The following is a 25,002-nucleotide window of genomic DNA, read 5'->3' as shown; positions in this document are numbered from 1 at the left end:
GATTAAATAAATCCCCAAGGTCACATAACTTGGACCAGCCAGAGAACTGGACGAGGGGTTGGGAGACCCTGGGAAGTCCCCCCTGCCTCTCAGAGCTCAGTCCCCTTCCCTGAAATGAAGTGGCTCCCAGATGTGCCCTCTGGGAGACTTCCTGGGGGCCCTCCGAGTCTCTTGTGGTGCATCCTAAGGCCTGATCTTGCATTCCCAGGAAAGCCAAGTTCCTGGAGCCAGAGGGGTGTGGTGGTGAAGACTCTGGAGCTGAATTGCCTAGGTTCAAGTCTGGCAGCCGCTGAAGTGACCTTGGGCAAGTCACTGTACCACAATGTGTCAACTGCCCCCCCTGTACAATAACAGTAACCCTGATAGCACCCACTTCATTCACTGTGAAAGGATTAAGTGTGTTAATATTTGTCAAGTGCTTAGAACAGTGTCTGGCACAGCATAAGCACTATGTAAGAGTTTGTTAAATAAATAAAAATTCCCTTTCCTCTTGCTCTATGGCAAGGTGCTTGCTTGCAGAGGAAGGTCTGAGATGACTAGTGGTGGTGGAGGGGGGTGGGGGCTATAACGGCAGGGGCAGGCAGGATTGCCTCAGCAATGGAACCAAAGGCCAATAATCAGAGGAGACTTACAGAATCAACCAAAGGGAGATGGGTGGGGAGATTTCTCTTCCCTTTGGGCAGTCCCAAGGAGAGATCTTAAAAAAAAAAAAAAAAAATCATCAAAGTCAGTGGAGGCTGTAGGAGAAGGGATGACAGGGAGAGGTTCAAAACTCCACCCAAGGCACTGGGATCAGTTCCTCAAATAGGAGGCCACAGCCTGGTGGCTGACCTGAGCCAGACCCTTTAATTTCTGAGAAAGGGAGAAAACATCTATTAAAACTCCATCTGAAGTGTTTGACAATTATTTTGAAAGAACCAGAGTGCAGCAGCTTTTGGAGCTGGCAAACAGCTGCCCACCAACCACCCTGCACCCCAAATGAGGGGCTTGTGGGGCGGGGGGGACTCGGTTCGGTAAATCCAGGCCGGGCTTTCTGTCTTACCCGGGTGCCTTTTTTTTTTTTTTTTTTTTTTTTTTTTTTTAATGTGCCAGGAATTCCTCTCCCACGTGGGGTGGACTCCGAGGTACTCAATTAAGCAGCCAATGAAAAGTCAGCTCTCCGGTAGCAAATGACCCTGACACTTCTTGTAACATAAACAGTTGAAACGTTTCCAATTAGAACTGGAGACAGAGACGTTTGAACTCTTTCTCTCCACTCCCCTCCTTCTTTAAAAATAATTGTCAAGCGCTTTGGACATGGTGTTGTATACATGTTTTTTAATTTTCTTTTCTCTTTCTGGTGCATAAAAGAAATGTATTTTTCTCCTGTTTTTTTTTTTTTTTTTTTTTTTTCTAATTTGGGGGGGAATGTGCGCGGCTGGGGGTAGGGGTAGAGCGGTGGCAAGCCTAAAGGGGTGCTGGCCTGGTGACTTACCTCCCGCCTGCCTTCCTGTTCTGGGCTCCGGAGAGCCGGGAGTGACGCTGGGTGCACCGCGAGGAGGATTCCGGAGGCCAGGCGAGCTGGGCCCGTGACCCTACAGCCTGACCCCCAGAAAGGGCTGCTAATGAATGAAAGAGTGAATGAATAGGAATGAATCAATGCCTTTCCTCCAGCAAATGCTTGCACGGATCCGCCTCCCGCCTGCAAAGGAGGCGTCGAGGTTGGCTCTTGAGCTGACTGCCCTGGATTCGAATGTTGACCCTTCTGCGCAGTTTGGGGGCAAATGACTGAGCTCTCTCAGCCCGTCTTTTTTTTTTTTACTCTATACAATGGGGCTACCAGCTGGGACGCTTCCGAGGACGAAGAGTCCTCGTCCTGCCTCGTGCGTCGTGAGCGCTCTGGCACCCCCAGGATCCCTGCCCCGCAGAGGAGGCGGCCCCCGCAACACCTAGCCCACCTCTGCAGCCGCGCCCTCCTGCACCGTGCCGCGCGCCGCGCCCCGGGGCGCAGGCCCTGGGGCTCGCAGGTGCACTGGACGTGCGTGCGCCCTGGGGAGAGTGTCCAGGCAGCTGGGGAACCCCAGATCCCCGCGCAGGAGCCGTGCCCAAGCCCGGGACAGAGCTGCTGAGCTCTCGCGTCTGCAATCCGCGGAGACCCGACCCGGGGCCCGGGACTAGTCGGCCGACTGCGGGCGGGCGCCGTCGGAGCCAGTCCGGAATGAGATCGAGAAAGGGGAGGCCGGACGAAGCGCATCTTGAAGGCATTGTGTTTAATAAATCCAGGCGAGACGCACACCCGCTACTCCCCCCTCCTCTCGGCTCCCAAATCGAGACCTGCTGTGGGATCCCCACTTTACGGGGGTCTTAAAACCCCCTCCACTTTGATTAGCAGCTTCAAAGGGCTCCCTTTAAAGTTTGCCCCCTCCCTGCCCCCACCTTCCCTTTTACAGGCCACCCCTCCCCCATCTCTCCTTCTAGACTTCTGGACGACAACAAAACACGACGCAAGTTTGGGGCGGGCAGGGGAGCGAGAAATCTTCAGGTTTCCTCCTAAACGTGGGCCGTAGAAATTACCTGTTTCAGGCGTGCGCAGGAGTCAGAGAACCGTGGAGTTTAGGGGATTTTTTCCCCCCTTTCTTTCTCTTCCTTTTTTTTTTCTTTTTCCTTTCTTTCTTTTTTTTTTTTTCTTTTTTGGTTTGTGTGTGTGTGTGTGTGTGTTTTTACCTTTTATTATTTAAATTGATACGTTTCATTACTAGGGAGAAAAATAAAATATTCCTTTGATACACAAAATCAAATTGATATTTAGCCTCTGCTTACTTTTTTATGCATGGCTCCTTTATACCACATGGTAGTGACAGATTGTTTGAGCTGGAAGGAAAAGCCATTCAAAGCTAATTAAGCAGCCATTCCAAGCACTATTTGCAAGCGGGAGGCTCAGAAGCCTCGGCATTTGTCAGCGCTCCCCCACCCCTCGTGGTTTTGACTGACAGCTCTGGCCGCGGATTGACAGCTCCCTGCGGCTCGGCCAATCAGGCGCGGAGGGCCCCCTCGGCGGTCTCTGATTGGTCTTCCCGGCCGCGCTCGGGGGCGTGGCCGGCGGCTCCCACGTGGGGCGCAGGAGGGAGAAAGGGGCGGGGCGGGGAGGAAGCGGGTGCGCCCACCCGTGACGTAAGGGGGAGGGCAGAGAAGGGGGAGGGGGAAGGAAGCTCCGAAGAGGAGCCATTTTGTGTCTAATGAATGCTGCGGCCAGATGCTCGCATCTGTCGAGCTGGGCTTCTCCTCCTCCCCGCCCCCTCCTTCGGTGCGCGCCGCGCACGATTTATGTTTTTATTTAGGAAAATAAATAAATGAAGAGAGGAGCGCGGTTCAGGGCTGGCGGCCGGAGCGGGCGCTGCTGGGAGGCTCAACTCCGAGGCGGGCGCTCACGTGGAACTCCCTGCGCACCGGCCTCCGGGCGCCCGCTCGCTCGCGGCTCCTCATTAAGATGCAAGAGCCAACTCCAGATCCTAATGAGGGGAAAATATAGATCCGGGGGCGCGCGGCCCGCCTGCGCGCCCCCGCCGCCGGCCCCGGGGTGCGTGCGCTCCCGCTGCGCGCCCCCCGCCCCCGCCCCCATCCCCACCCGCACCCCCACCCCCGGGGGCCCCTGCGGCCCGCGGCGTCGGCGGCCGCTCCTGCCCCGGCGTGACCCCGAGGCTGCAGGTCGGCCGGGCCCCGGAGTCGAGCGGCCGGTGCAGCCGCGCGGGGCGCCCCGGAGGCGCGGCGGCGGGGGGCGCGCGCGGGGAGCGCACGGGGGCGAGTGGGCACCCGCGGGCCGGCACGCGCGCCCCTCGGACGCGGGGACCGGGCCCCGGGCGGCGGGGGAGGGGCGGGAGCGCCCGGGGCAGGGCAGGGCAGGGCAGGGCCGCGTCCCCACGCCGTCCCCTCCGCGGCTGCCCGGGCCCCAGCGCTTGGCGAGCGGGGACCGCGGGCAGCAGCCGGCCCTTCCATCTGCGCCGCCCGCCCAGCCAGAGTTCCCCGGACTTGTCGCGGGCACCCGCCGCACATCAAAGACGCTGTTTATTTGGCTTTCTGCAAAGGAGGACGAATGAACAAAGAAGCAAAGCTGGGGGGGGGCACTGAGTGTGTGTGTGTGTGGGGGGGGTGGGGGGGCGCTCGGGACCCCGCGCCGGAGAAGGAGTAAAAAAAAAAAAAAAAAAAAAAAAAAAAACCCAAGCCCCCCCTCCCTTCTCGATTCCCAGCAAATTTTTCTTTTCTTTTTTTTTTTTTTTTAAAGGTGGCACGCAACTTTGGGAACCCCCCCTCCCCATTTTTATCGGTCCTACATCTTGCAAAGGGAAAACATTCAAGTGACAAAGTGATCCTGTTTGTTTTATAGTATCTAATTGGGCTGCTTTGCAGACCTAATGAGATCCGAGGGAGGACTCGCCGCCACTGCAGGATCAACTGATACATTACTACCAGCCACAGGTTTTGAGGACCGTACAGCTCGTCTTTTTTTCTTTTGTTGTTAAGTCTTCAGTTTCCTCTGTTTCTCCCCCCCCCCCACCACCTCCCGCCAAATAATCATTTGCTAGTGGATCGTGGTGGTGGTGATGGTGGGAGGAGGGGCGGGGGGGGGAAAGTCTAGCAGCCCAGGACTATAATATATATCTATTTATTATATGTCTTTCGGTTAATTCCTGATCTGAGGAGCGCTGTTTTTCACTCCCATGCGAAAGTCACCAGCGGGTAGGGCCTGATTGCTACTTTTCATGCATAGTTTTAGACACAAGAGGGCATTGTGACGTCGCGCCCAGCGGCGCCCAGTCGCAGGCCGAGCCCGGGCGCCCCACGTGGGGGCCCCGCGCTCCCATTGGCCGGCGCGGGGCGAAGCTGCCACATTATTTTGTTACTTTTCAGTCCCTATTTGGAACTGCTCTCGCGGCAGTTCAGACCTCGTGCTCGTCCCCCTCGCCTGTCTGTGTGTGGTATCCGCAGGTCCGGGGCACTTTTTTGGGTGTGTGTGTGTGTGTTTGGGGTGTGTGTGTGTGTGTGTGTGTGTGTTTGGGGAGGGGGGTCTGTCGGGGCGCGGAGAAGAGAGCCGGGCCGAGGAAAGGAAGGAAGGAAGGAAGGAAGGAAGGAAGGAAGCAAGCCGCAGAGCTCCCCGGTCTCGGGCTGCGCTCTCCTGCCCGTGCGCTCCGGGTCGGCGGCGGCGGCGGCGGCGGCGCCGAGCGCTCCTCGCCGGGGACGCGGCGCTGGAGCTGGGGACAGCGAGGACCCCAGCGCGGAGGCTTCCCGTGCCCGCCGGAGTTGGGATGCAAGGGCGGCCGCTGTGCAGCTGCTGAGCGTGGACTTTCCTCCTCGGCCCCGGGAAGGGCTCGGGCTTGCAGCGGCGGCGGCGGCGGCGGCGGCAGCAGCAGACGGAACAGCAGGCTCTGCTCTCCGAGGGGGGGCGTCGAAGCGCCCGCGCCGGGCTCCCGCCCTCACCCTCGGGCGCTCCCGCGGCCCCCAGCCGCCACCTCGGAGCTCGCCGCCTTCCTCGTCGCCCCGAGCGCCGCCTCCGGGATCAGCCCCGCGCGCCCCCGATGCTGGGGCGGCTTCGGCGCGCCCCCCGCGCGGCGCGCCGCGCCGAGTGATCCAGAGGGGGCCCGCTCGGCGCCCCGGGAGGGGACCCGGGCCTCGGGACCCCGCGCCGGAGCCACCGGGGAGACGACGATGTCCGCGCAGCCCCGGGCCCTGACGCGCCCCACGCAGCGGGGGGAAGGCGGCCGGCCGCAGCCCGCCGAGCCCTAGGCGCACAAAGCCCGCGCCCGCCGCCCGGCCTCGGCGCCCGCCGACGACTTTGCCGCCGGCCCCGCGGCTCTTTGTCTGCACTTGGGGCGGCCGCCCGACTCTGGGATTTCGCTGCGAGAGCGGGCTGGGGGCGCCGGGGGCGAGCTCTCGGTGTCCCGGCCGCCCCCCGCTCGGGCTTGGCTCCCCCCTCCCCCGCACCTCCCCGGCCCGAGCTCTCGGCGCTTCCACGCTCGCGGAATCACGACCCCTCCCTGCCATGTATCCGCAAGGCAGACATCCGGTGAGTAATTGCAACTCGGTTTATTTAAGCATCTATCATGGCAGGGTAAACGAGGCAGTTTATCTGGCACCTCCATTTTGCTTGTTGCTACCTTTATGGGGTGTGTGTGTGTGTGTGTGCGTGTGTGTGTGCGTGTGTGCGCGCGCGCTCACACAAAGGGGATGGGGATGGGGATGGGGACCGGGCCCGGGGGGCGCCGTTGAGAGGGGAGGTCAGTCCCGCCCGAGTGGCGTGGGGGGCTGCCCGCGTTCCAGCCCAACTGTTTGTTTTTTCTCGCCGCCCTCCGCCCCCTCTGCCCCCACCTCCCAACTCGCCGGGCCGCGTCTCCCAGTCCCGGGCTTACTTGGGAACGGGAGCCCCATTCGTGCAGCGGATGCGAGCCCCGGCCGCCAATGGGGAGGGATTGGGGGCGCCCCCCTCCACCCACACCCCCCCACCCGCCCCGTCGGGCAGCTGAGAAACTTGCTGGGAAGGTTCTGGGCTGCGAGGGTGGCCTCCCGGCCTGGGCGGGGGCAGCCGGGGGCCCCGGCTGACGCCCCCGCCCCCGCCCCCGTCTCTCCTCGCGGGCTCCAGGCTCCCCATCAGCCCGGGCAGCCGGGATTTAAATTCACGGTGGCTGAGTCTTGTGACAGGATCAAAGACGAATTCCAGTTCCTGCAAGCTCAGTATCACAGGTAAGGCCGGTGGGGGTGGGGGGAGGGGCGCGCGCCCCGGGGCGGGCGGGGAGGGGCGGCCCCGGCGCGGCTGCTGCGGCCCCCGTGGGGACGGAGGGGGCTCCCGACCCGGGGCGGCGGGGCGGCGGGGGCCTCCGCCTTTTGTTTCCCCTTCCCGAGCGCGGCGCTTTAACCCTCTGCTGCCCGCCGCCTCCCGGAGCCCCGGCCGCCCGCGGGGTGCGAGGTCGGGGGCGCGCCGCCTTCCGAGGGTGGCCAGCCCGGCCGCCCGCGCCCCCCTCCCCTCCCCTCCCCAGCCCGGCCCGGCCCCCCGCGGCCCCGAGAGGTCCAGGCGCTCGGCCGCGGGAAGTTTCAAGTTGTTTCCCCCCCTTCCCCGCGGTGGGGACCCGAGCCCCGCGCGCCCCGGGGCTGCGGGAGGGCGGGGGGGGGACCCCGGGAGGAGGAGGGGGGGAGCCGCGACGTGGGAAAGTGGCCGCGGCGCGGGAGCCCCGGAGGAGGTGGCTCCGCGGGTGCCGGGCCTGAGCCGGTCCTCCTGCCCTCGCAGCCTCAAAGTGGAGTACGACAAGCTGGCGAACGAGAAGACGGAGATGCAGCGCCATTACGTGATGGTGAGAGGCGGCCGCGGCCCCGGGTCCCCCGAGTGCGCCCCGGATCCCCCGCCAGCGCCCCCCGGAGCCCGGGCCGCTTGCAGGAGGGAGGCGGAGAGCAGCGGCAGGCCGGGCCGCCCGGGTCCAGGCGGGGCGCCCCTTCGGCCTGGGTGCTCGTGGGTGCTCGTGGGTGCTCGTGGGTGTTCGAGGCTTCCCAGAGGGCTGCTTGCCCTGCCTTGGCTAGTAAGATGGGATTGGATCAGCCCATGTAAGGGTTGGATAAAATCTCCCACCCCAGACCTCCTGGGAGTGTTTGGAAACTTTGCTGCTCTGCAGCCCTGGGATCTAGCCAGAGTGGGACAGAAGCCCTCCCTTCCTCCCCCCTGCCCCCCCCCCTGGGTTTTGTGACGGTGGAGGGGCCTTCTGAAGCCCTCTGCCTCCGTTCCCCTCCCTCCGCAGGGATACCCCAGCTGAGAGTCTGGCCCGCCTTGGGGCGGTAGGTAGACTCTCACCCCTCTCCCAGTGTCTGTTCCAGGGAGTTTCAATCCTCTATCTGTGAGAGGACATGGAAGGCACTTAAGCACCCTCCCTGCACTGCTTTCCACATAAGAGGCCTTCCACACGTTGCTAAATAACTCTCAGAGGACAAGAGGGTCCCAGTGTACACACGATTCCCTGTTGAACCCGAACCTTGTATAAACAGGATATATGGCACATGCGGTGCTTGTGGGAGGGAGGGCTCGGCTCCTCATACTACTGCATATATAATGTTCTGTGCAGATGAGAACAGCACTCGCCCCTTCCCTTGTCAGCTCTCGAACCCCTCTCCGTACCTGGCTGTGGGGTTTGCTTTGAACTTCTTTAGCAGATGTATTTTGAAAGTAGGATTTGGCCAGAAACCTTCCCGAAAAGCTGATCTTTGCAAGGGGAACAGATCAGTGTGTTGCCCGTTAATGGCCGTTCTTTTTCCTTGTAGTACTATGAGATGTCCTATGGCTTGAACATTGAAATGCACAAGCAGGTAAGTGCTTTTCTTTTTTCAAAATATCTATTTAATGGTTACAAACACATAATACGTGGGTTTCTGATCACCCCTCCTGTGTGAAATGAGTCCTTCTGTTCCTCCTCCGCCTCCTCCTCCTCCTCAAAGAGTGACTGGATCCAGGCTCCGAAATGCAGGGTCTGAGGCATTGCTGATTTCTTGGACATGTTGAGCTTTTAGCAATCGAGCTTGTGAAATTAGCCCTGGTCTTGGATCTCGGTGGAAGATAAGGGAGCAAAGGGAAAGTTATACCTTCAGGATCTGCTTTACAAACTCCTGAAACCCGGAGGGGGCTGGCAGGCTGCTTTCACATGTTTTAATGTAGGAGGGGTGTGTGTGTCCCCACATGCAGAAATGTGATGTTCTTTCTTCCTTGGTAAGATTAAACTTCAAGAACCTAAAAAGCCAAGGCTGAGCCATCAGAATTTAAGGGAACAGGCCACTGACTGCTGAAAAACATGAAGCCAACATCAACTAAACCCCTAACGTCTTACAGTTCCGAGGACGGCCGCTTTCTCCTCTCTATCTTAATTTGAAGGCGGCTGGGTTCCCATTTTACGGAGAAGGAAGCTGAAAGGAGAGGTGAACTTGCCCAGGGGCAGCCTCGCCAGGACTTTTGAGACGGCTGGGCTGGAAGTTGAGCTCGGCTTTGAAATCCTGAAGTCAAACCAGTTTAGCTAGTGCGATGTTGTTTGATGGATATGTAAACTACCTCGTATTGTCACTCTTCTAATAACAGTATACCTCAACCCGAGCAAATACAAACACCCTTTATCTCCGTGCATATCAGTAACTAGTCCCCGGTGCTAGGCTGGGCTGTAGGGAGAGGCCTGTTTGTGTATTTGTGTTCCAAGGAGAGGCTGCCCGTAATTTGGCTTGGCCAGCGATTAGAAGTGACTTGGCACGAATAAATGGCGCAGGCCGGTTGTTCTTTTTAACAATTGGTGTTCTTGAAATCTCAGAAGGTTGTTGACTCATTCGAGCCTCTGGTGACCGTGACTTGAATGGATTTTCTACTTTACGTTAACAGTCGTTTACAAGGTCTAAATTTTGTTATTTCAGCGGGGCAGGGGCCTGGGCAGGTGAGAAGGGCAGGTGACCCTGGAATGCTTGTAGATTGCCACCTGCTCCAGTGGCTTCCTAGCCAGCCTTTTGAGTTTGTGGTTTTCCTTTCTCTCCTGGATGAGCCCTAGGGAAGGGCCTGAGTTTATTGAGCAGTGTGGGAAGGCAGTCTGTGGCTTTCTGAGGGATTAGCTCCTCAGGAAGGCATAGGGAGGCTACTAGGTTTTTGCCTCTTGACCCACAGAAATCATAAGCAGGCATGGCTTTGTACGTAGAGGTATTACTCTTTGGAAGAATGGACCGGGGACTGGTTCTGCTCATCTTTAGGTGGGACTGACCAGGCCTGACCCATCGGGTCAGAACGCATGCCACAGACCTGGGGTCTCAGGTGTTCAAGGACCTTGGGGTATTATGCCAGCTGCCACCGCCTCTCCTTTCTCCACCCCCTCTTTTTTTTTTTTTTTTTTTTCCCCTCAGTGCTTAGTATCTTGGGTGTGTTTAAAGAGGGTAATTGCACCCAGGTTTAAAATTTATAGCAGCAGTTATTCTAAGAGCTTCGTAATTAAGGTGTAATATGTCGTTGCATGTTGAGGTCTGCATGGGTGGTGTTCCCCACGTCTGTGAGTGGATGGTTCTTTGGCACAAAGAATCCACCTTGGCTGGTGGAGCGAAGGTGTTCCCGGAGTCTGGGGGAGACTCTGAACTCTGGAAGAGTTAACCGTCCTACCGCACTTGGTGGTGGGGTTTGCATCCGGGCAGCTGTGTGCATCTGGGACTTCTGGCTCTGCCCCAGACGGGGGTTCTTAGGGGGAGAATGCCTGAGGTTTGGCGACATGGTCTCATTTAATCCTCTCAGCTGCTAGAGGCAGACAGATGGATTCTTTGCACCCTTTGTATGGGCCAGGAAACTGAGGCTTTAGGGAGGCCAGTGGGGCAGAGCTGGGACTCCAGGCCAGGCATTTGGATTCCCAGGCGGGGCACTTTACCCTGCTTTTACCCACTCACTTTGGCCTTCCAGCCAGTTCCCCTTTGCTTCCCAGCATGAAGGTGCATGCTCTGAGCGCCCAGTCCTTTGCAGGGTTTATGGCAATCTCTTTGAGTTGGGTGAAATCGCCCTGTGGCTGTGGAGAAACAGAGGCAAGGAGGTGAAGAAACCCGAACTGAGAAATGCAACCCTGACCTAATGGGGCCGGCCACTCCCTAGGCTTGCGAGGGTTCTGCAGAAGAGAACCTAGCCACTAATTGTAGTGTGGGTCTTGGGTGCATTTGGCGGATGGTGGTTAGGCCTGAGCAAACAAGTTTATCAGCTGACCTGTTTAGCGGTTGACTGGTGTTTTATCTGCACACACAATCAAGTGACTGGAGTGCTTGAATTATTCATGCAGTGTCCTGCCCTCTAGACTTGACTGTTCGTGTGATTACATCTGCCTGGAACAAACAGGCTGGATTCTTCATCTTTAAGCTCAGGGGTGGGGGTGGGGACTGGCTCTACCTTTATGTAAGAGGTGATCTCCAGAGCCAGCATCTTGGGAAGCGTGGGGGTCCTCAGCCTGCTGTCTCACGCCACACCCCCTCTTAACAGCAGCAACCGCCACCACTGTTTTTTGTTGTGTGTTTTTTTTTTTTTTTTTTTTTAAGCTCTCCTTTGCCGTCGCTATGGGAAATGCCTATTAGTTGGGAACCTCAGGTTCAGCCAGATGGGCCCCGAGTATTGAAAGAGGGCAGCTGATGAGGTGCTTCCAGCCCATTTTTATTTTCCCGAGAGGTTCAACTCACTGTGGCTGGCTCCTTTCCTGGCTGTTTCTCTGTCTCCTCCTCGTTCTCTTTCCAGGCCGTCAAATCCCAGAGAAGTAATAAATGGTTTCTCCTCCTACTCCTCTGCCTACCTCCCTAATTATGGCAGAGCAAAGATTACAGAATCACGGGCCAGGCTTCAGCCTTCAGTGGGTCACCCACCTCCCCTCAGGCCCCTGCTTTCAAGGCAGAGTATCAAGGGTGATTCAGCAAGGCCAGGGAGGCGATGGTGGTTGACCTGTTCCTGCTGAGGCTGGCCAGTGTCGGCCACCCATCGGCCACCAGTCACAAAGCCAGCTTAGAAAGGAGCACCCCAGAGCACCTGTTGGGCATTGGGTTTGAGGCTGGGGAAGCTGGGTCAGGCTGTCTCCGCTCTTCCTCCCTCCCTCCCCCCACCATCAGCGCAGAGGTTTCAAAAGATGACTTTTGGGGTATTTGGACTTTGGGGCAGCATCATGCCAACGCCTTACAGTCCTCTTTTTGCTGTAAACCCAGAGGAGCGACCCCTTCCTCCAACTTGCTTTTGGCATCCTGCAACTGGGATGCCCTTTGGCTTCTCATCCAAGTCACAGATGAGGAAACTGAGGCCCGGGAGGGGAGCTGAGCTTACCCGCTCACCCAGTCCCACATTAGTGCCAAGTCTCTGTTGAGCAAGACTCAAGAAATGAAGCATTACTTGTTTACTAACCAATGGCGCTCTGTGGCTTTATCATTGCTTCTTTCTGCGTTATCATCTCAAGAGGCTAAGACTACGGACCTGACTATACCAAAGTACAAAGTACCCTATTTCAGGTCGTATAACCATATCAGCTGAATACTTTTTTGCCCACAGTCCCCTTCTGAATTGCCAGCTATTTGCACAACCAATGATTTGATGTGCGTCATAATAAACAGAACGCATAGCTAGCAACCCCAGAGGTAAGGTTCACCGATGAGGTAAAAGTGGCAAAACCTGTGAACTTTTCCCCCCCGAGGATACAGAAAGCCGTGCAGGTGGCCACGAACACGGGGCGAAAGAAAGAGATGGGAAATCTCTGTTGGTCCCTCCCCTCTCATCGGCTAAGTAATTAAGGGTTTGGCTGGAAGATCTCCAGGAACAAGGTGAAGTTCTGTGACCATCACTTCTGGAAGTGCGGGTAGCCAGAGGGAACCAGCAGGTGGCGAGGTTACAAAGGCTGTGCCCAGGATGCCTGTTGGTGTGGCATCGGGGTTGAGCAAAGAAGAGATCCAGAGTAGTGTTTTTTGCTGGCTTCTAAGCACCCCGCCTGGGATCTGGTTTCCACCTAACCTTTCCTACATGGTCACTCTTGCCCTGGACAGTCTTCCTCCAGAAACCCAGCTCCTCTCACTGCCCTGGGGGCCTGCCATGGTCAGCATTGGGGTCTCCTAAGCTCAAAGTCCCCTTCCCCAGATTGCCTTCTCTGGACCCCTGTTCACCCTCTATGAGCCGTACAGAGCGGGCTTTGTGTGGTGCTCTGGCTCTTTCCCTTCTCATACGCTTGATCACTGGGATGACCTAGGAGATGGGCAAATGTCTCCAGCCCTTACTCAAGGAAACTGAGTCTGGCTTCTTAATAAGACTTTTTAATTTTTTTTTAAAGATTTTATTTATTCACGAAAGACACAGAGAGAGGCAGAGACATAGACAGAGGGAGAAGCAGGCTTCCTGCAGCCCTTTGTAGGACTCTATCCCAGGACCCCAAGATCACGACCTGAGCCGAAGGCAGATGCTCAACCACTGAGCCACCCACGTGCCCTTAATAAGACTCTTTTCATGAACTCTTCCAGGAATAGGAGCCCCCAGAGGGCACAGAGCTCTTCTTTCTCTCTGGATTTCTCCTTCTCCATGTAGGATAGGACGGGTCTGGTCTATGTCAGAAGCCCTTTATTTCCATTTTGTCCTAGGAGTGAGTCACTCAAGGAACGAGCTCCCTTTCCCCTCCTGCATGGAAAAGTGTATTTTTTTTTTTTTTAAAGATTTTATGTATTTGCTCATGAGAGAGAGAGAGAGAGGCAGAGACACAGGCAGAGACAGAGCAGGCTCCTTGCAGGGAGCCAGACGTGGGACTCGATCCAGGGTCTCCAGGATCACGCCCTGGGCCGAAGGCAGGTGCTCAACCGCTGAGCCACCCGGGCTGCCCAGGAAAGTGTATTTTATCTGGATCTGTTTGCACAAAATACCGGAACACTGAGGCAGAAAGGTAGTCAAGGCCAAACCTCCGTGGGACTCCCCCTGTGACCTGGCTCCCTCGCGTGATGTCCTTGCTCACACTTCATCATCTCGCTTTTGTAAGCGATGGAGGAGGCCCCTCTGCTGGGGTCTCTTCTGTGCACTTAGCACGAAACAGGTGCTCAGTAAACACGCTGGTTTTTAATTTTTTTTATTTTTCCCCCTTTACTCAGAATTACTCAGGTTGTCAGAGGGTGGGATTCTGATTCCCTGAGCTCTGGCAGTAGGAAGTGAGGGTTTTAATTGTGGGTTGGCCACCAGCTCTGCAGGCTTCCTCCTACGGCTCGGCATCCAGTTTCTTCATCAGTGAAATGAGGGGGTTGGATTCCTTCCAAAACGGTTATTAGGGGCCTGGGATGTGCTGGGTGTGGGCTGGGGCTGGTTACACAGCCGAATAAGACACCATTCCCTCCGCTGGGGAGCTGGCATCTAAATAAGTCATGGCAGTGCAGTGAGGTAAGTGCTAATGTGGCCCAGTGTCACAGGAGGAGCACCCAGGACAGGACAGCTTATTCTTCCCCGGAAAGGGGAGTCGGGTCAGAGAAGACTACACCGAAGGGCTGTTACCTGAGCCCGGTCTTGGAGGGAGGGCAGGGGTTGATGAGGCGAAGCCGGGCAGCAGGAGGAGGAGGGGACGGTCCTCTCTCTCTCTCTCTCTCTGGCCACAAGTTGGAATGGCAGGGGGTGGGGCGCCACTGGGGGCTGAGGCGAGGTGGTGACATTTAGCCAAGCGATGGCCAGGGCCTCTGCTCTCGCACTCCGGGCTCCGGGGCTCCCTCTGTCCCCGCCTGGCTCTGCAGGGCTGGCCCGCGTCCACCCCGGGCGGCTGCTGGGGGGTTGGGGGGGCCGCCGAGGCCTCCCACGTCTGCCTCTCCGCCCCAGCGTGCGGCTTGGCACTTTCCTCCCCAAAGTGGCCTTGCCTCCTCTCCCGCGCGGGTAATTCCGTAATGACTGGTTCTGACCCGCCCCTCCCCCATATTTAATTCTCATCAGCCAGCTCTCTCCACTTTGCTATTAATGATAGCAGCCAGCAAAATAGCTTTCAACATGCCATTGACAGTCTGGTTTAAGAGAGCACTTGAAGGAGTGCTAGACAGCTGAAAGCACCCATAATTGTGTACCAGAGTGAGAACTGCGTGCTCGAGGGCCTTGTTTTTATATGCTTAAAGGGACAATATCTTGTTTTCAACAAATGCTCTCTGAGACTCGCGGCCAAGATGCTGGCTTCTCTTGCGCTCTGCTTTCCTGCCCTGGCTTTTTCTTTTCCTCCCTCTTGCTTCTCACGCCGCGTGTTCCCCCTCGGGCTGGGGCTGGGGCTGGGGACAAACTTAGGGAAGGGGCCGGGGGGTGGGGGGCAGATATCCTGCCCGCACTAAGCAAGGACCCTTGGGTGGGCCGGTGGCCGCGAGGCCTTATCCACTGCTGATGGTGGGCCGGGCCCGGCCCCGGCCCTGGCGTTTCTGGGGGAGGGACTGGGAGTGCCCGTTCTCCCCCGTGTATTGATTTTGAGATCTTCTGTTGGCCAAGGATGTCACCGCCTGGGGGGGCGCAGCGTTGGCTTCCAGTGAGCCCTCTGTTTCTGGGAAGGCCACCTCTGGGGGGCCGGGGGCTGTCGGGGAAAGCTCCACGTACTCCGAGAAGGCGTATCAGGGAACCTCGAAGCCCCTGGCTCCTTTCTAAGCACATTCTGGGAGGCTCTTCATCGTGCAGAGGCCCCTCGAGAAAGCATGAGGGTCCATAGGGCAGGGGTTTATTCCTCTTAAGTGGAGGTTCCTGCAGGACTTTGGGGTTTAACCCGGGGTTCCATCTACTCAGCTCTGGAGATTTTGCCTGAGAACAAAACCTCCCTCCCCCTTCACCCCAACCGACTTCATTACTCTGAAGATGCAGCACAGGCTTTGGGGAAGAGGTTGCCCTCACCCCACTGCCACCAAAGCTTCCCTTCACCGATGGCATCCTTTGAAGGGTGGAGAAAGAACCAGGCTCCCAGCGGTGGGAAAGCAAAAGTGGGGCTGTGGGGCCGTGGCAACGGCTCGGAGTGTGGATGGGGTCACTCCTCTCACCTACCACATAAGTGACCCCCTCCAGAGGCCCGGGGCCCTGGGGCAGCTGCCGCTGCTGCCACCACCACTTAAGTATCCCGGTAGAAGGCCTTTACTGAGGACAAAGAATTTGAAAGCTTTGATCTTCGAACTATTATAATAATATCGACCTTTGGTATTTCCGTAGCACTTGTTTGCAAAGCACGGTAGACATTTTCGTTGTAGGAACCTAAAAATAACAGGTATTCGAGTGCAGGACAAACCCACCCCAGGAGGAAAGCATCAGAGCACCGGGCGTGAAGATGTCCTGGGTGCATCCAGGGCACCAGAGGGCTGCATCCTTAACCTGCACGTGGCAGCAGGCCCCGGGTGTGCACGTGGAATGCTGACTGTCTGAGTTCCCTAAGGGACAGGACCATTTTGTATTCATTCACCAAGGCCCCTGCGCGCCACCTGGTGCTGGGCCCATACTGGGTGCACAGTGTATGTTTTCAGTGGGGCGGCGGGGGGGCAAGGACTCACGGAGGGAAATGTTCTAGTCTGGGGTTCTCCTCGACCCTGTGGAGCATTGTGGACTTTGTAGGGGAAGGATACGGGTTTTCTTGGGCTTCTGAGAGAGATCTGTTGGCCGCCAAGTTGTGATTGGAGAAAGAAACGTACAAGTGTCGTCATGAGCGTTTCTTTTAAAGCGTGTTTAGTGTAGTTTGAAGTTTTTGTTTTGTTTTGTTTTTCATTTTGTACCGTGGACAGTTTCAAGGTGCAAATGGAAGAAGGGACGTGGTAAGGAGAGCGATTGCTCGGAGGTAGATGGAAAAGCAGAGACGGGGGAGGAAGGGGTGGGAAGAGAGAACAGGCTGAGCTGCGATTACAAGAAAGAACAGAGTAGCAGGGAGGCGAGGGGATCAGTGGCTTGGAGGTAAATTGGTAAGCGGTGCTTGGCACGCCGTGGCTGTCTATTTGGGTGTGGAGCTCCACAGGCCATAGCCTTACCCCATTGCCCTTTTTCAAATCCTTGGTGACCACTGTTCACAGCTCTTCAGATGCTTTTTTGTTGTCGTTTTAGAAAAATGGAATGAAAGCGAGTCTAGCCCAATGGGAGAAGTTCCTTTTCAGTTTGCCCAGGATAGCTACATCTTCTGTCCTAAGGAGACCCAAATGATGAGCAAACGTCCTGGCCCCAGGCCTGCAGCCCTGGGAATACCAGGAGCATGTTGGGGAACAGGGCAGGGCGTGCTTCTTGGTTGGCTGAGCAGGCTTTGGTTCTGGGCTCCTGCACCACCCTGCCCGTCTGTGACCAGAGGCTGGAGGAAGACTTCCTACCCAGTCCCCAAAACTAGCCCAGGGAGAGCTCTCAACAGGCCTCTCGTGACCCATCAGGGGCGTGCTTTGTGAACCAGTGGTGATTTCTGCTGGGAAAAGCACGGTGATCTAGGGGAGACCAGGTGCTGGCCTGGGGTGGGGGACAGGAACTATCCAACTTCCTGTCCAGGGGGAGGTAGGGTGGACTCAGTGGGCCCCGGAGCAGCCACAGCTGATCCCACAGGGTCTAGAGTGAGGGGCCGAGGCCCGATGGGAGCAGAGTGAGCCTGAGATCCAGCAGGTGGAGGCTGTGAGTCGGCCAGGACTGCGGGCCCAAGGGAGCTTTAGCTTCCTCTTGCACCGTTCCCGTTGCTTTTCCTGGAAGGGGGCACCACTTCCTCTGAGCCCCCTCACCACTAGAGAGGGCAGAGCAGTCCTCCTTCTCCTCCTCCTTCTCCGCCTCTTCTTCTTCTTTTAAATGAATGATTTTATTTATTAATGAGAGACACAGACCGAGAGGCAGACACCGGCAGAGGGGGAAGCAGGCTCCCTGCGGGGAGCCCGATGCGGGACTCGATCCCAGGACCCCAGGATCACACCCTGAGCTAAGGGTAGACGCTCAAGGCTGAGCCACCCAGGCATCTCAGCAGTTTTCTTCTTGCCTGGCTTTGCCTCAGGGCAGAAATCCTAGGAAAAGACTGGAACCACTGAGGTTGGCAGTTGGCACTGCCCTGTGTCCCACCCTCCTCAATCCTCAGGCCCTCACACTTCATCTCGGAGGCACGAGGAATCTCCTCCAAGCCAGCCTGAAATGGGGAGACGCAGCAGCTCCTCAGAGAGCAGCTCTGCCCCTGCCAGAGTTCTCTCACTGTTGGCTTGATGCTGACTCCCATGTCACCCAGCACTCGTGTGGGCACCCAGCCCGTGGGAACTTCTTACAGGGGGCGCCTGCGGGTGCCGTCTAGATGCTTCTGTCTCTTCGCCTGTTTGAGTTTCTCTAGTCTCTCACCGGAGTCTGACCCCACTTCTGCAGGGACCTACCTCTACCTGGCCCTCCCTCACCTTCCCCCCTGCACCTTCCCTGTCCATCAGTGGGGAGTGGGATGGGTCCCTGAGAAGACTTTTTCCTGGCACCTTTGTGCCGGTGGATTCTGAGTTTCTCCGTCAGAAGTCCCTGGTTTTCAGAGGGGCATCCTGGGCCATCTTGTACGGAGCACCGGGAGCTGGGAAGTGGCAGGTCCTGGTGGCTAAGTGACCAGCTTGGAAGCGGACAACCTTGGGTTTGAGGCCTACATCAGGACTTCCTGGCCGTGTGACGTGGGCTGTACTGGGGAGAATCGTGACCCCAGCATACCAGAGCAGTGCTGTCCAGTAGAACTTTCTGCAACAGCGGAAAGTCCAGTAGGGTAGCCAGCAGCCACCTGTGATTCCTGAGCACTCAAGACGTGGCTGAGCTGTATGTTGAGTTCTAATTAACGTTCACGAGGCACACGGGGCCTCATCTGTTGGACCGTGTGGTTACAGGCAGCATTACCAGGAGTGTGTAAGGTGATGCTTAGCACGGTCCCTTGCGTGTAGGAAGGCCTCGGCAACGTATTTTCCCGGTGGGGGGTGGGAGGGTAGAGTCCCCAAAGGCCTCAAAGAGTGAGGCCAAGATCCTTGGGGTCGCAGAGGTTTGTAGGACTTCCCAGAGGCCCTTCCCTTGTGCTGTTTGTTGGGTCTGCCTGCCAGCCTTGCAGCAGAGGCCTCATGAGCAGTGGCTTCCAGCAGCACTGACCTCGCTGGGGTAAGTGACTGGCTCGTGGTCTCCAGTGGACCTGGAGGTGGGTTCAGAACTAGAAACCGGGTCTCTTTCACTCACGAACCACCCATTTGCTCCATAGGCCCTATCAAGGTGTGGTCTTCTGTGGTCTCCCCACATGTCCCACCCCAAGACCCACCTGTATGTCACGACTTTGATTCTAGGGCCCCAGTCAAGGCCTTTAAGAATTCGGTAAAATGTGTGTCAGCCACGTGCAGATCAGGGTTTCTCAGTCTGGGCATTATTGACATTGGAGGCTGGATAATTCTTTGGGGCAAGGCTGTCCTATGTTCCCTAGGATTAGCAGCATCCCTGGCCTCTACCCACTGTTTGTCAGTTGCGACAACCCTCACTGTCTCCAGACTTTGCCACATGTCCCCTGGGGAGCAAAAATGCCCCACCCCCCACCCCACTCAGGGTATGAACCCTTCCTCTAAGGGGAAAAATTCTTGCTCGGAGGTCTGGCTTTGTGACCTAGGGCAGCTCCTTGCCTTCTCTGGGCCTGGTTTCTCCTTATCTGTAAAGTGAGATGTTGAATGCGGTGGTGATTTGGGAGGAGGTCCCACACCGACCCATAAACAAGTTTCAAAATAACCGATCTTGATTTTTTATGGCCTATGAAATGCCACCACTCCTGCCATCCTTGTCTGGAGGTCAGAGGACCCTCTGACCCTTTCAGTCTAAGAGGGGCGTGCTTTTAGGTAGTGAACTCCGCAGTGGGTGGATAGAATGGGGCTCTGTTCCTGCAGTCAGCCTGTCCCCTCCCCCCGACACCTCATTTTCCTTTCCTGCCACCCGGATTTCCCAGCGAGCCTCTGGCCTTAAAAAGTCATAGCCAGCGTTTTATTTGTAGCGGTGACCTTACGGGGAGACCCCCAAAATTTAACGAGCTGCCTCGGCAAGGGTAATGTGACTTTTACAGCCTGTTGAGGGGCAAGGGGAGATTTGCATAATGTTCCAAGGGGGATTAGGTGGCTGGGGGTTGCCATGGCAACCCCACGGGGATGAATTGAGAATTTTTCCTCCTGGCGGGGAGTTGGCCAATGGAGTCTGGGAAGGTGGGGGAGGGAGGCAGAGGGTTATCTGAGGGGAGGGAGGGGAGGGAGGAGACCGAGAGGACGGAGGGCCTAGGGATGGATGGTGGGGGAGTGGCGCCTGGGATGAATGGGCAGTGTTGGGGGAAGGTCTAATCTGCAAAGGCTTTCCCTGTTCTGTCTACACAAGCAAGCTCTTTGAGGGCCATCCCCTGGAGTGGGGGTGGGAGGCAAGCAGAGTTTAATGTGTTTGGGAACCAAGAAATTAAAGTGAACAAATATTTAAAGATTATTGGATCTTGTTAACAGGAAGCCCGGTGGATGGAAATGGAGAGTCTGAGAAATGAAAGTCGTAGAGTCTGAGAGCCAGGGAGGGACTTGGCCGTCACCTAGGCCCAGGTCTCTCCCATGGAGTGGTGTCTAACCCTGGGTCCCTGTTGGGTCACTGTGGAATGCTCCTAAGGACGGAGTGCTCGCTCTCACACAGCACCTGATGCATCTTTGAGAGCTCTGATGCTTATACTGCACCCAAATCTGCCTCCTTCATGCAGTGGGAACTGCGGCCAGAGTGCAGGACAGATCTGGGACCGGAGTGCAGGGCTCTAGACTTGGTCTTGCCAGCTCTTTGCAGGGTCCGTGGCCTAGATGCCTCCTCTCTCGCCTCCCCCGCCCCCACGCTCTTCCCTCTTGCTCAGCTTCGCCATTCCCAATGCCCTTACTCCCTAGACTCTTGGAAGAAAGGGCCAGAGATTTCTGGTAGGCAGAGAAAAAGGAGGGTGGGATTCCAGGGGGGCACGTGGAAGAGGGTCACATCCCAAGCCCCGGGACCCCAGACTCTCTTACCTTTCACCTGTCTTAGCTGGGTGGGGGCAAGCACGTCATACGTTCACCACCTGCCTCATCTGTGTGAAGGGCTCCTGGGCTAGCGCACAGAGTGCCAACATCCCGTGCCCTCCCTCAGGAGCCAGATCCTCAGGGTCACACTGGGCTGGGCCTTTGCTTGTATCAAGCCCTCCTGGCATAAAGAATTCAGCAGGCTTCCTCAGAAGGCATAAATATTTAATGGCATTGTAGTTATATATAATTTGATCAATATGTCAGTGCTAAAAGGGCCTTTATGGAGGCTCACCTGTCATTGAGTGATCTGTGATGTAAACCCTCCCAGCCCCTCCAGAAGCAGGGGCCATTATCTCCCTGGGCTGCTAAGTGGATCATTTATTTGCCCCCTCCTTAAAGACGCTGGTACTGGCTTCCTCTAGAGCCCGCGGCGGGGATGGAGCGGGGTCGCGAGCCTGCCTTTTGCCAGGAGGTCGCCCTCGTCTTTGTCCCTGGCCTGCCTTCCCACTTGCTTTATTTCAGAGCTGTCCAAGCTCAGTGTGGGGAGAAACTGCCTGGCAGGGAATTTCATGTTATAGTCGAATAATTGAGGATCTATCAATTTAGAATTGCCTGGGACATGCAATGGGATATTTTAAGTTAAAATTACTCTGGCGCATTGTTCCAGAATCTTCCAACATTTGATTGCTTTGTGGTCATGGCACCCGGCTGCCATAGCCGCCTGCTGCACAGCCCCCAACTTGCCCTTGTGTCCCTCTGATTTTAATTCAAGATGAAGCAGACTCACCGTGCACATGCCAGGACTTGAGTCAGATAACTGGGTAAAACCTGATTAAAATTCGAGAACCCCAGAGTGGACCGAGGCCCCACCCCAAATACACATGGGTTTCTAGAGGAGCAACCCAACCCGAGGCCCCAGCGGGCAGGACGAGCCCTTCCTACAGTGGCCTGCTTGACACTGACCCATGAGATGCGCCTGCTTTTGAATGGTTTGTGCTGTGAAGACCGGTCCTGGGGATGGAGCCCAGGCCAGCGGCACCCCAGCCGTGTCTTGAGGTGGCTTGGGTGCCACGTCTTGAGGTGGCTCGTCTCTTTCTCTTTCCCATCATCCCTTCTGCTCTTGCCAGGCCGCCTCTGTATTACTGAGCTATATGGACGAAGGATAGGTCACAGAGCCATGCAGGGAGGGGTAGCAGGCTACAGCTCTAAATGACAGCTCCTGGATCTTACAAAGTCACCGCGTGGCCACTCTGTTCTGCACACAAGGGGATTGAGACCCAGAGGAGGGAAGCAATTTCCTCAAAGCCACACAGCTAGAGGGAGGCAGAGCTGGGGGGAGAAGCCAGGTTTGTTCTGTGAGGCTTTGGGTCCTATCATGCTCTTTGCAGTGGCAGGGTTTTCCCTCTCCTTGTTTTCATTTGGCTGAGGTTAAAATGAGACGGAGGGTACAGACCACGGGGCCGTTTAAAATAAATAGCAGGGGGCAGCCCTGGTGGCTTAGTGGTTTAGCGCTGCCTTAGGCCCAGGACCTGATCCTGGAGACCCGGGATTGAGTCCCACGTCGGGCTCCCTGCATGGAGCCTGCTTCTCCCTCTGCCTGGGTCTCTGCCTCTCTGTCTCTCTGTGTGTCTCTCATGAATGAATAAATAAAATCTTAAAAAAAAAAAATAGCAGGGAGACCATTGGGTGGAAGTGGCCAAGGACTGTGTTGAGTAGTCAGCTACATTTTCAAAAAAAAAAAAAAAAATAGGGATCAAAAACTGGCAGGATGCTGTGGGGCTAGGACCAAGCGCAGAGTCCAGCTCCCCCCCTTCAGCGTCCCGGGTCCGGGGCCCAGGGCTGGTGAGCCGCTGGACTGCACCGTGCACGTGGGAGTGTGGTCAGACCTGAAGTTCCAGAATGTTCAAGCCCCCTCGGTTTCACAGCAAAATGTTCGCCGGTCCTGCTTTCATGCGACGATCATCACGCACACAGGAGCTGCTAAGGCGCGCTGAGCAGATTGTTCTTTGGGAAATTACACTTGCCCCCCACTATCTTTGTTCCGTCATTTATTAGCCTAACAACCCCGCCGGAGACGCGGGGCAGATGTTACTCTCTGCGCCCAGTTGGGAGCACAGATTCCGAATCTCACAGGGTCTCTGGGCACGTTCCTCCCCGAACCGCTTCGTCTGTCTGCGTCTGCTAGACGAGCTCCTTCGAGATGTTTTGCCACCAGCCAAGCTGCCTTCTTTGAACCGCACTTGAAAAGAAACTTTCAAAGGCCGCACCCGCCTCCCCAGACACCTCTTTGCAAAGGCTGCGGTCTTCCCGCCACTGGCACTTACCTTCTCCCAGGTCCCCATCTGAGGATCTGGCTCCGAGGAGGCCGTGGCTTTGCGCGCCCCACGCGGAGGGCAGGCTGGGGAGGAGGCCGGAGAACCCGGTGCCCGGCATTGCCAAGGGGCGCCTTCCCGCGTGCCATCCAGTCCCAGTTTGTGATTTGTGACCTGTCCCAATTGTGGAAGTCACATGTCTTGATCCCCCTCCACCCCCTACCCCTTGGAAGTGGATGTTTAGGGCTTGTTTGAGTTGGACCAAATGCTGTTTTAACAGCTGTTCTCATCGGAAATGCTGTCAATGATTAACCCTGATGGTAGCTTTCCTTTCAAAAATACTTCTCTGAGCTCTCTCAAAATGTCGAAATTGGGTTCCCCGGTAGGAAGTCGTTGGTGAGGTTGCCTCATTGCGGGGCAGGCGTCATTTCCCCATCTGAGGTGTGAAGATGGTCGTGGCCAGGTCCTTCCTCGGAGAGTTCCTCCGTGAGTGCACACCTGGGAGGTGCTTGGGAACAGCTGGGGAGGTTGTTGTTGCTGTCTGGCCAGCGTGTATTTCCAGGAGCTTCCCCTTCATGGCCACCACCCCCCAAAAAAAATCAACGTTAAAGAAAAGTCATTGATGAGGGCCTACTCTTCCCATTCATTCCTTGATGCAGCAGTGTGCCGAGCCCGTTCCCAGGGTGGGGTGGCCCACGGAGAGATGGGTGGGGCTCACTCCCTGCTTCTGCCTCCCGCCCCCTGGGAGACCAGCTGGGGAGTGGCACTCCGCAGAAGGCCTTAACCATGCAGTGACAGCTGGGAGGGGAAGGAATGTGCGTGCTTTCCACCCCCCCAAACCCAGGGGCAGGGGAGCCCTGGTTCACTGTAAGCGCTCTCCAAGTACACAGCCCCCACCCCCGTCCTGCCCGCCTCCTTGCCCTGTGTCATGCTGTCTTATGCAGCCAGTCCTTCCTTGAGTTCTGGCCCAGGATATCCCCAGCCTCCAGAAGGTTCCCTGTCTGCGTGGGGTTGTTCTCACGCCCTTGTTGGATGTTTGTGGTGTTGGGAGGTGGGTGACGGAGGCAGGAACTGCTTCCAGTGGAGTGGATGAGGGGAGACTGGGAACTTGCTCTGAGCCACCCACGTGGCTTCTGAGGGCCAGTGGTGGTCACCTGGTGGCCTGGATGCCAAGCCTGGAACTGGGCACATCCATGGGAAAATCTCAGCAGGTCTCTTTTCCTCATGGCCAGAGGATGCTGGGCGCCCGACCAAGCCCTGCAGGAAGATCCTACCTGTGGGAAGCCTGTGGCCACATGTTTGCTAAAGGGTACGAGGAGGGGCAAGGCCAGCTACTTGTCATTTTTTGTCTGGAATCGCCAAGACCCTGACACATGACCTGTTTGCTGGAGGAAGTAAGCGACAGATGGGAACCCTTTTATAACCACCCACCCCAGAGGTTGTGCAAGTATAGTTGCTGCGTTGGCCAAAGTAATGGGAAGGTCCAGGGCCGGCCTGCCTTCCTGGCTCAGGAGTGGGAGCAGCAACCAGAGACCCACCAAATGGCCTTGCAGTTGGTTTGGCTCCGTGGCACTACCTCACCCAGTTGGTGAAGGGCCACTGCCCGCCCACCTCCTAGTTCTATTTTGTTTTGTTTTGTTTTTAAAGATTTATTTATTTATTTTATGAGAGACACAGAGACATAGTCAGAGGGAGAAGCAGGCTCCCTGCGGGACTTGATCCCAGGACCCCGGGACCATGCCCTGAGCTGAAGGCAGGTGCTCTACTGCTGAGCCACCCAGGCCTCCCAGTTTTGTGTTTTGTTTTTCATATATCCTGTTCTGATGGGGCACATCAACATGTGACAGTCGAATGACCGTGTTGCCCTATGTAGGTTTGGACTGAGATGCAGACTAGCTGATTGTCCTAGAGCTCCTGCCATATATGACCCCTTCCCCATTATCAGTTGAGGGAAAGATGAGCAGAAATGAGAAAGGATCCTGCATTGGAGAAGAACTCTTTCCACTTTCTTAGACTAATAATTTATGCAGTAATTAACTTAGTAATCTTCTAGATCCCTTACAGTGTACATGCTGGGCATGTAGTGGGTGAAGCCCGGGGATGGTGCTAAAAACCCTACAATACAACAAGGAAGTATTGGGCGTCGATATCAACAGCACTGAGGCTGAGAAGCCCTGGTGTCCAGTGTCCTTACTGGAGCATACCCAGCATGTGCAAATCTGGCACTAAGGCCCAGAGGGCTCACCTAGGGGAA

At 56.5% G+C, this 25,002-nt stretch overlaps 1 protein-coding gene across 20 annotated transcripts in view; it reads left to right on the top strand.

Annotated features, from left to right (window-relative positions):
- Positions 1 to 5,867: 5,867 nt before the first annotated feature.
- TLE3 (TLE family member 3, transcriptional corepressor) overlaps positions 5,868 to 25,002 on the top strand; it is a 93,255-nt gene continuing 74,120 nt past the window's right edge. For all 20 annotated transcript variants that reach the window (XM_072809418.1, XM_072809435.1, XM_072809432.1 and 17 more), the window contains exons 1-4: positions 5,868 to 6,037; positions 6,611 to 6,711; positions 7,253 to 7,316; positions 8,272 to 8,316. In XM_072809418.1, the coding sequence (XP_072665519.1) occupies positions 6,014 to 6,037; positions 6,611 to 6,711; positions 7,253 to 7,316; positions 8,272 to 8,316 (234 nt within the window). In that variant the 5' untranslated portion in view covers positions 5,868 to 6,013. The remainder of the gene's footprint in view (positions 6,038 to 6,610; positions 6,712 to 7,252; positions 7,317 to 8,271; positions 8,317 to 25,002) is intronic.

The sequence above is a fragment of the Canis lupus genome, chromosome 32 (genome assembly GCF_048164855.1).
Source record: "Canis lupus baileyi chromosome 32, mCanLup2.hap1, whole genome shotgun sequence".
In the NCBI taxonomy this organism is placed as follows: Eukaryota; Metazoa; Chordata; class Mammalia; order Carnivora; family Canidae; genus Canis; species Canis lupus.
This window is presented reverse-complemented; position numbering and strand designations above follow the sequence as displayed.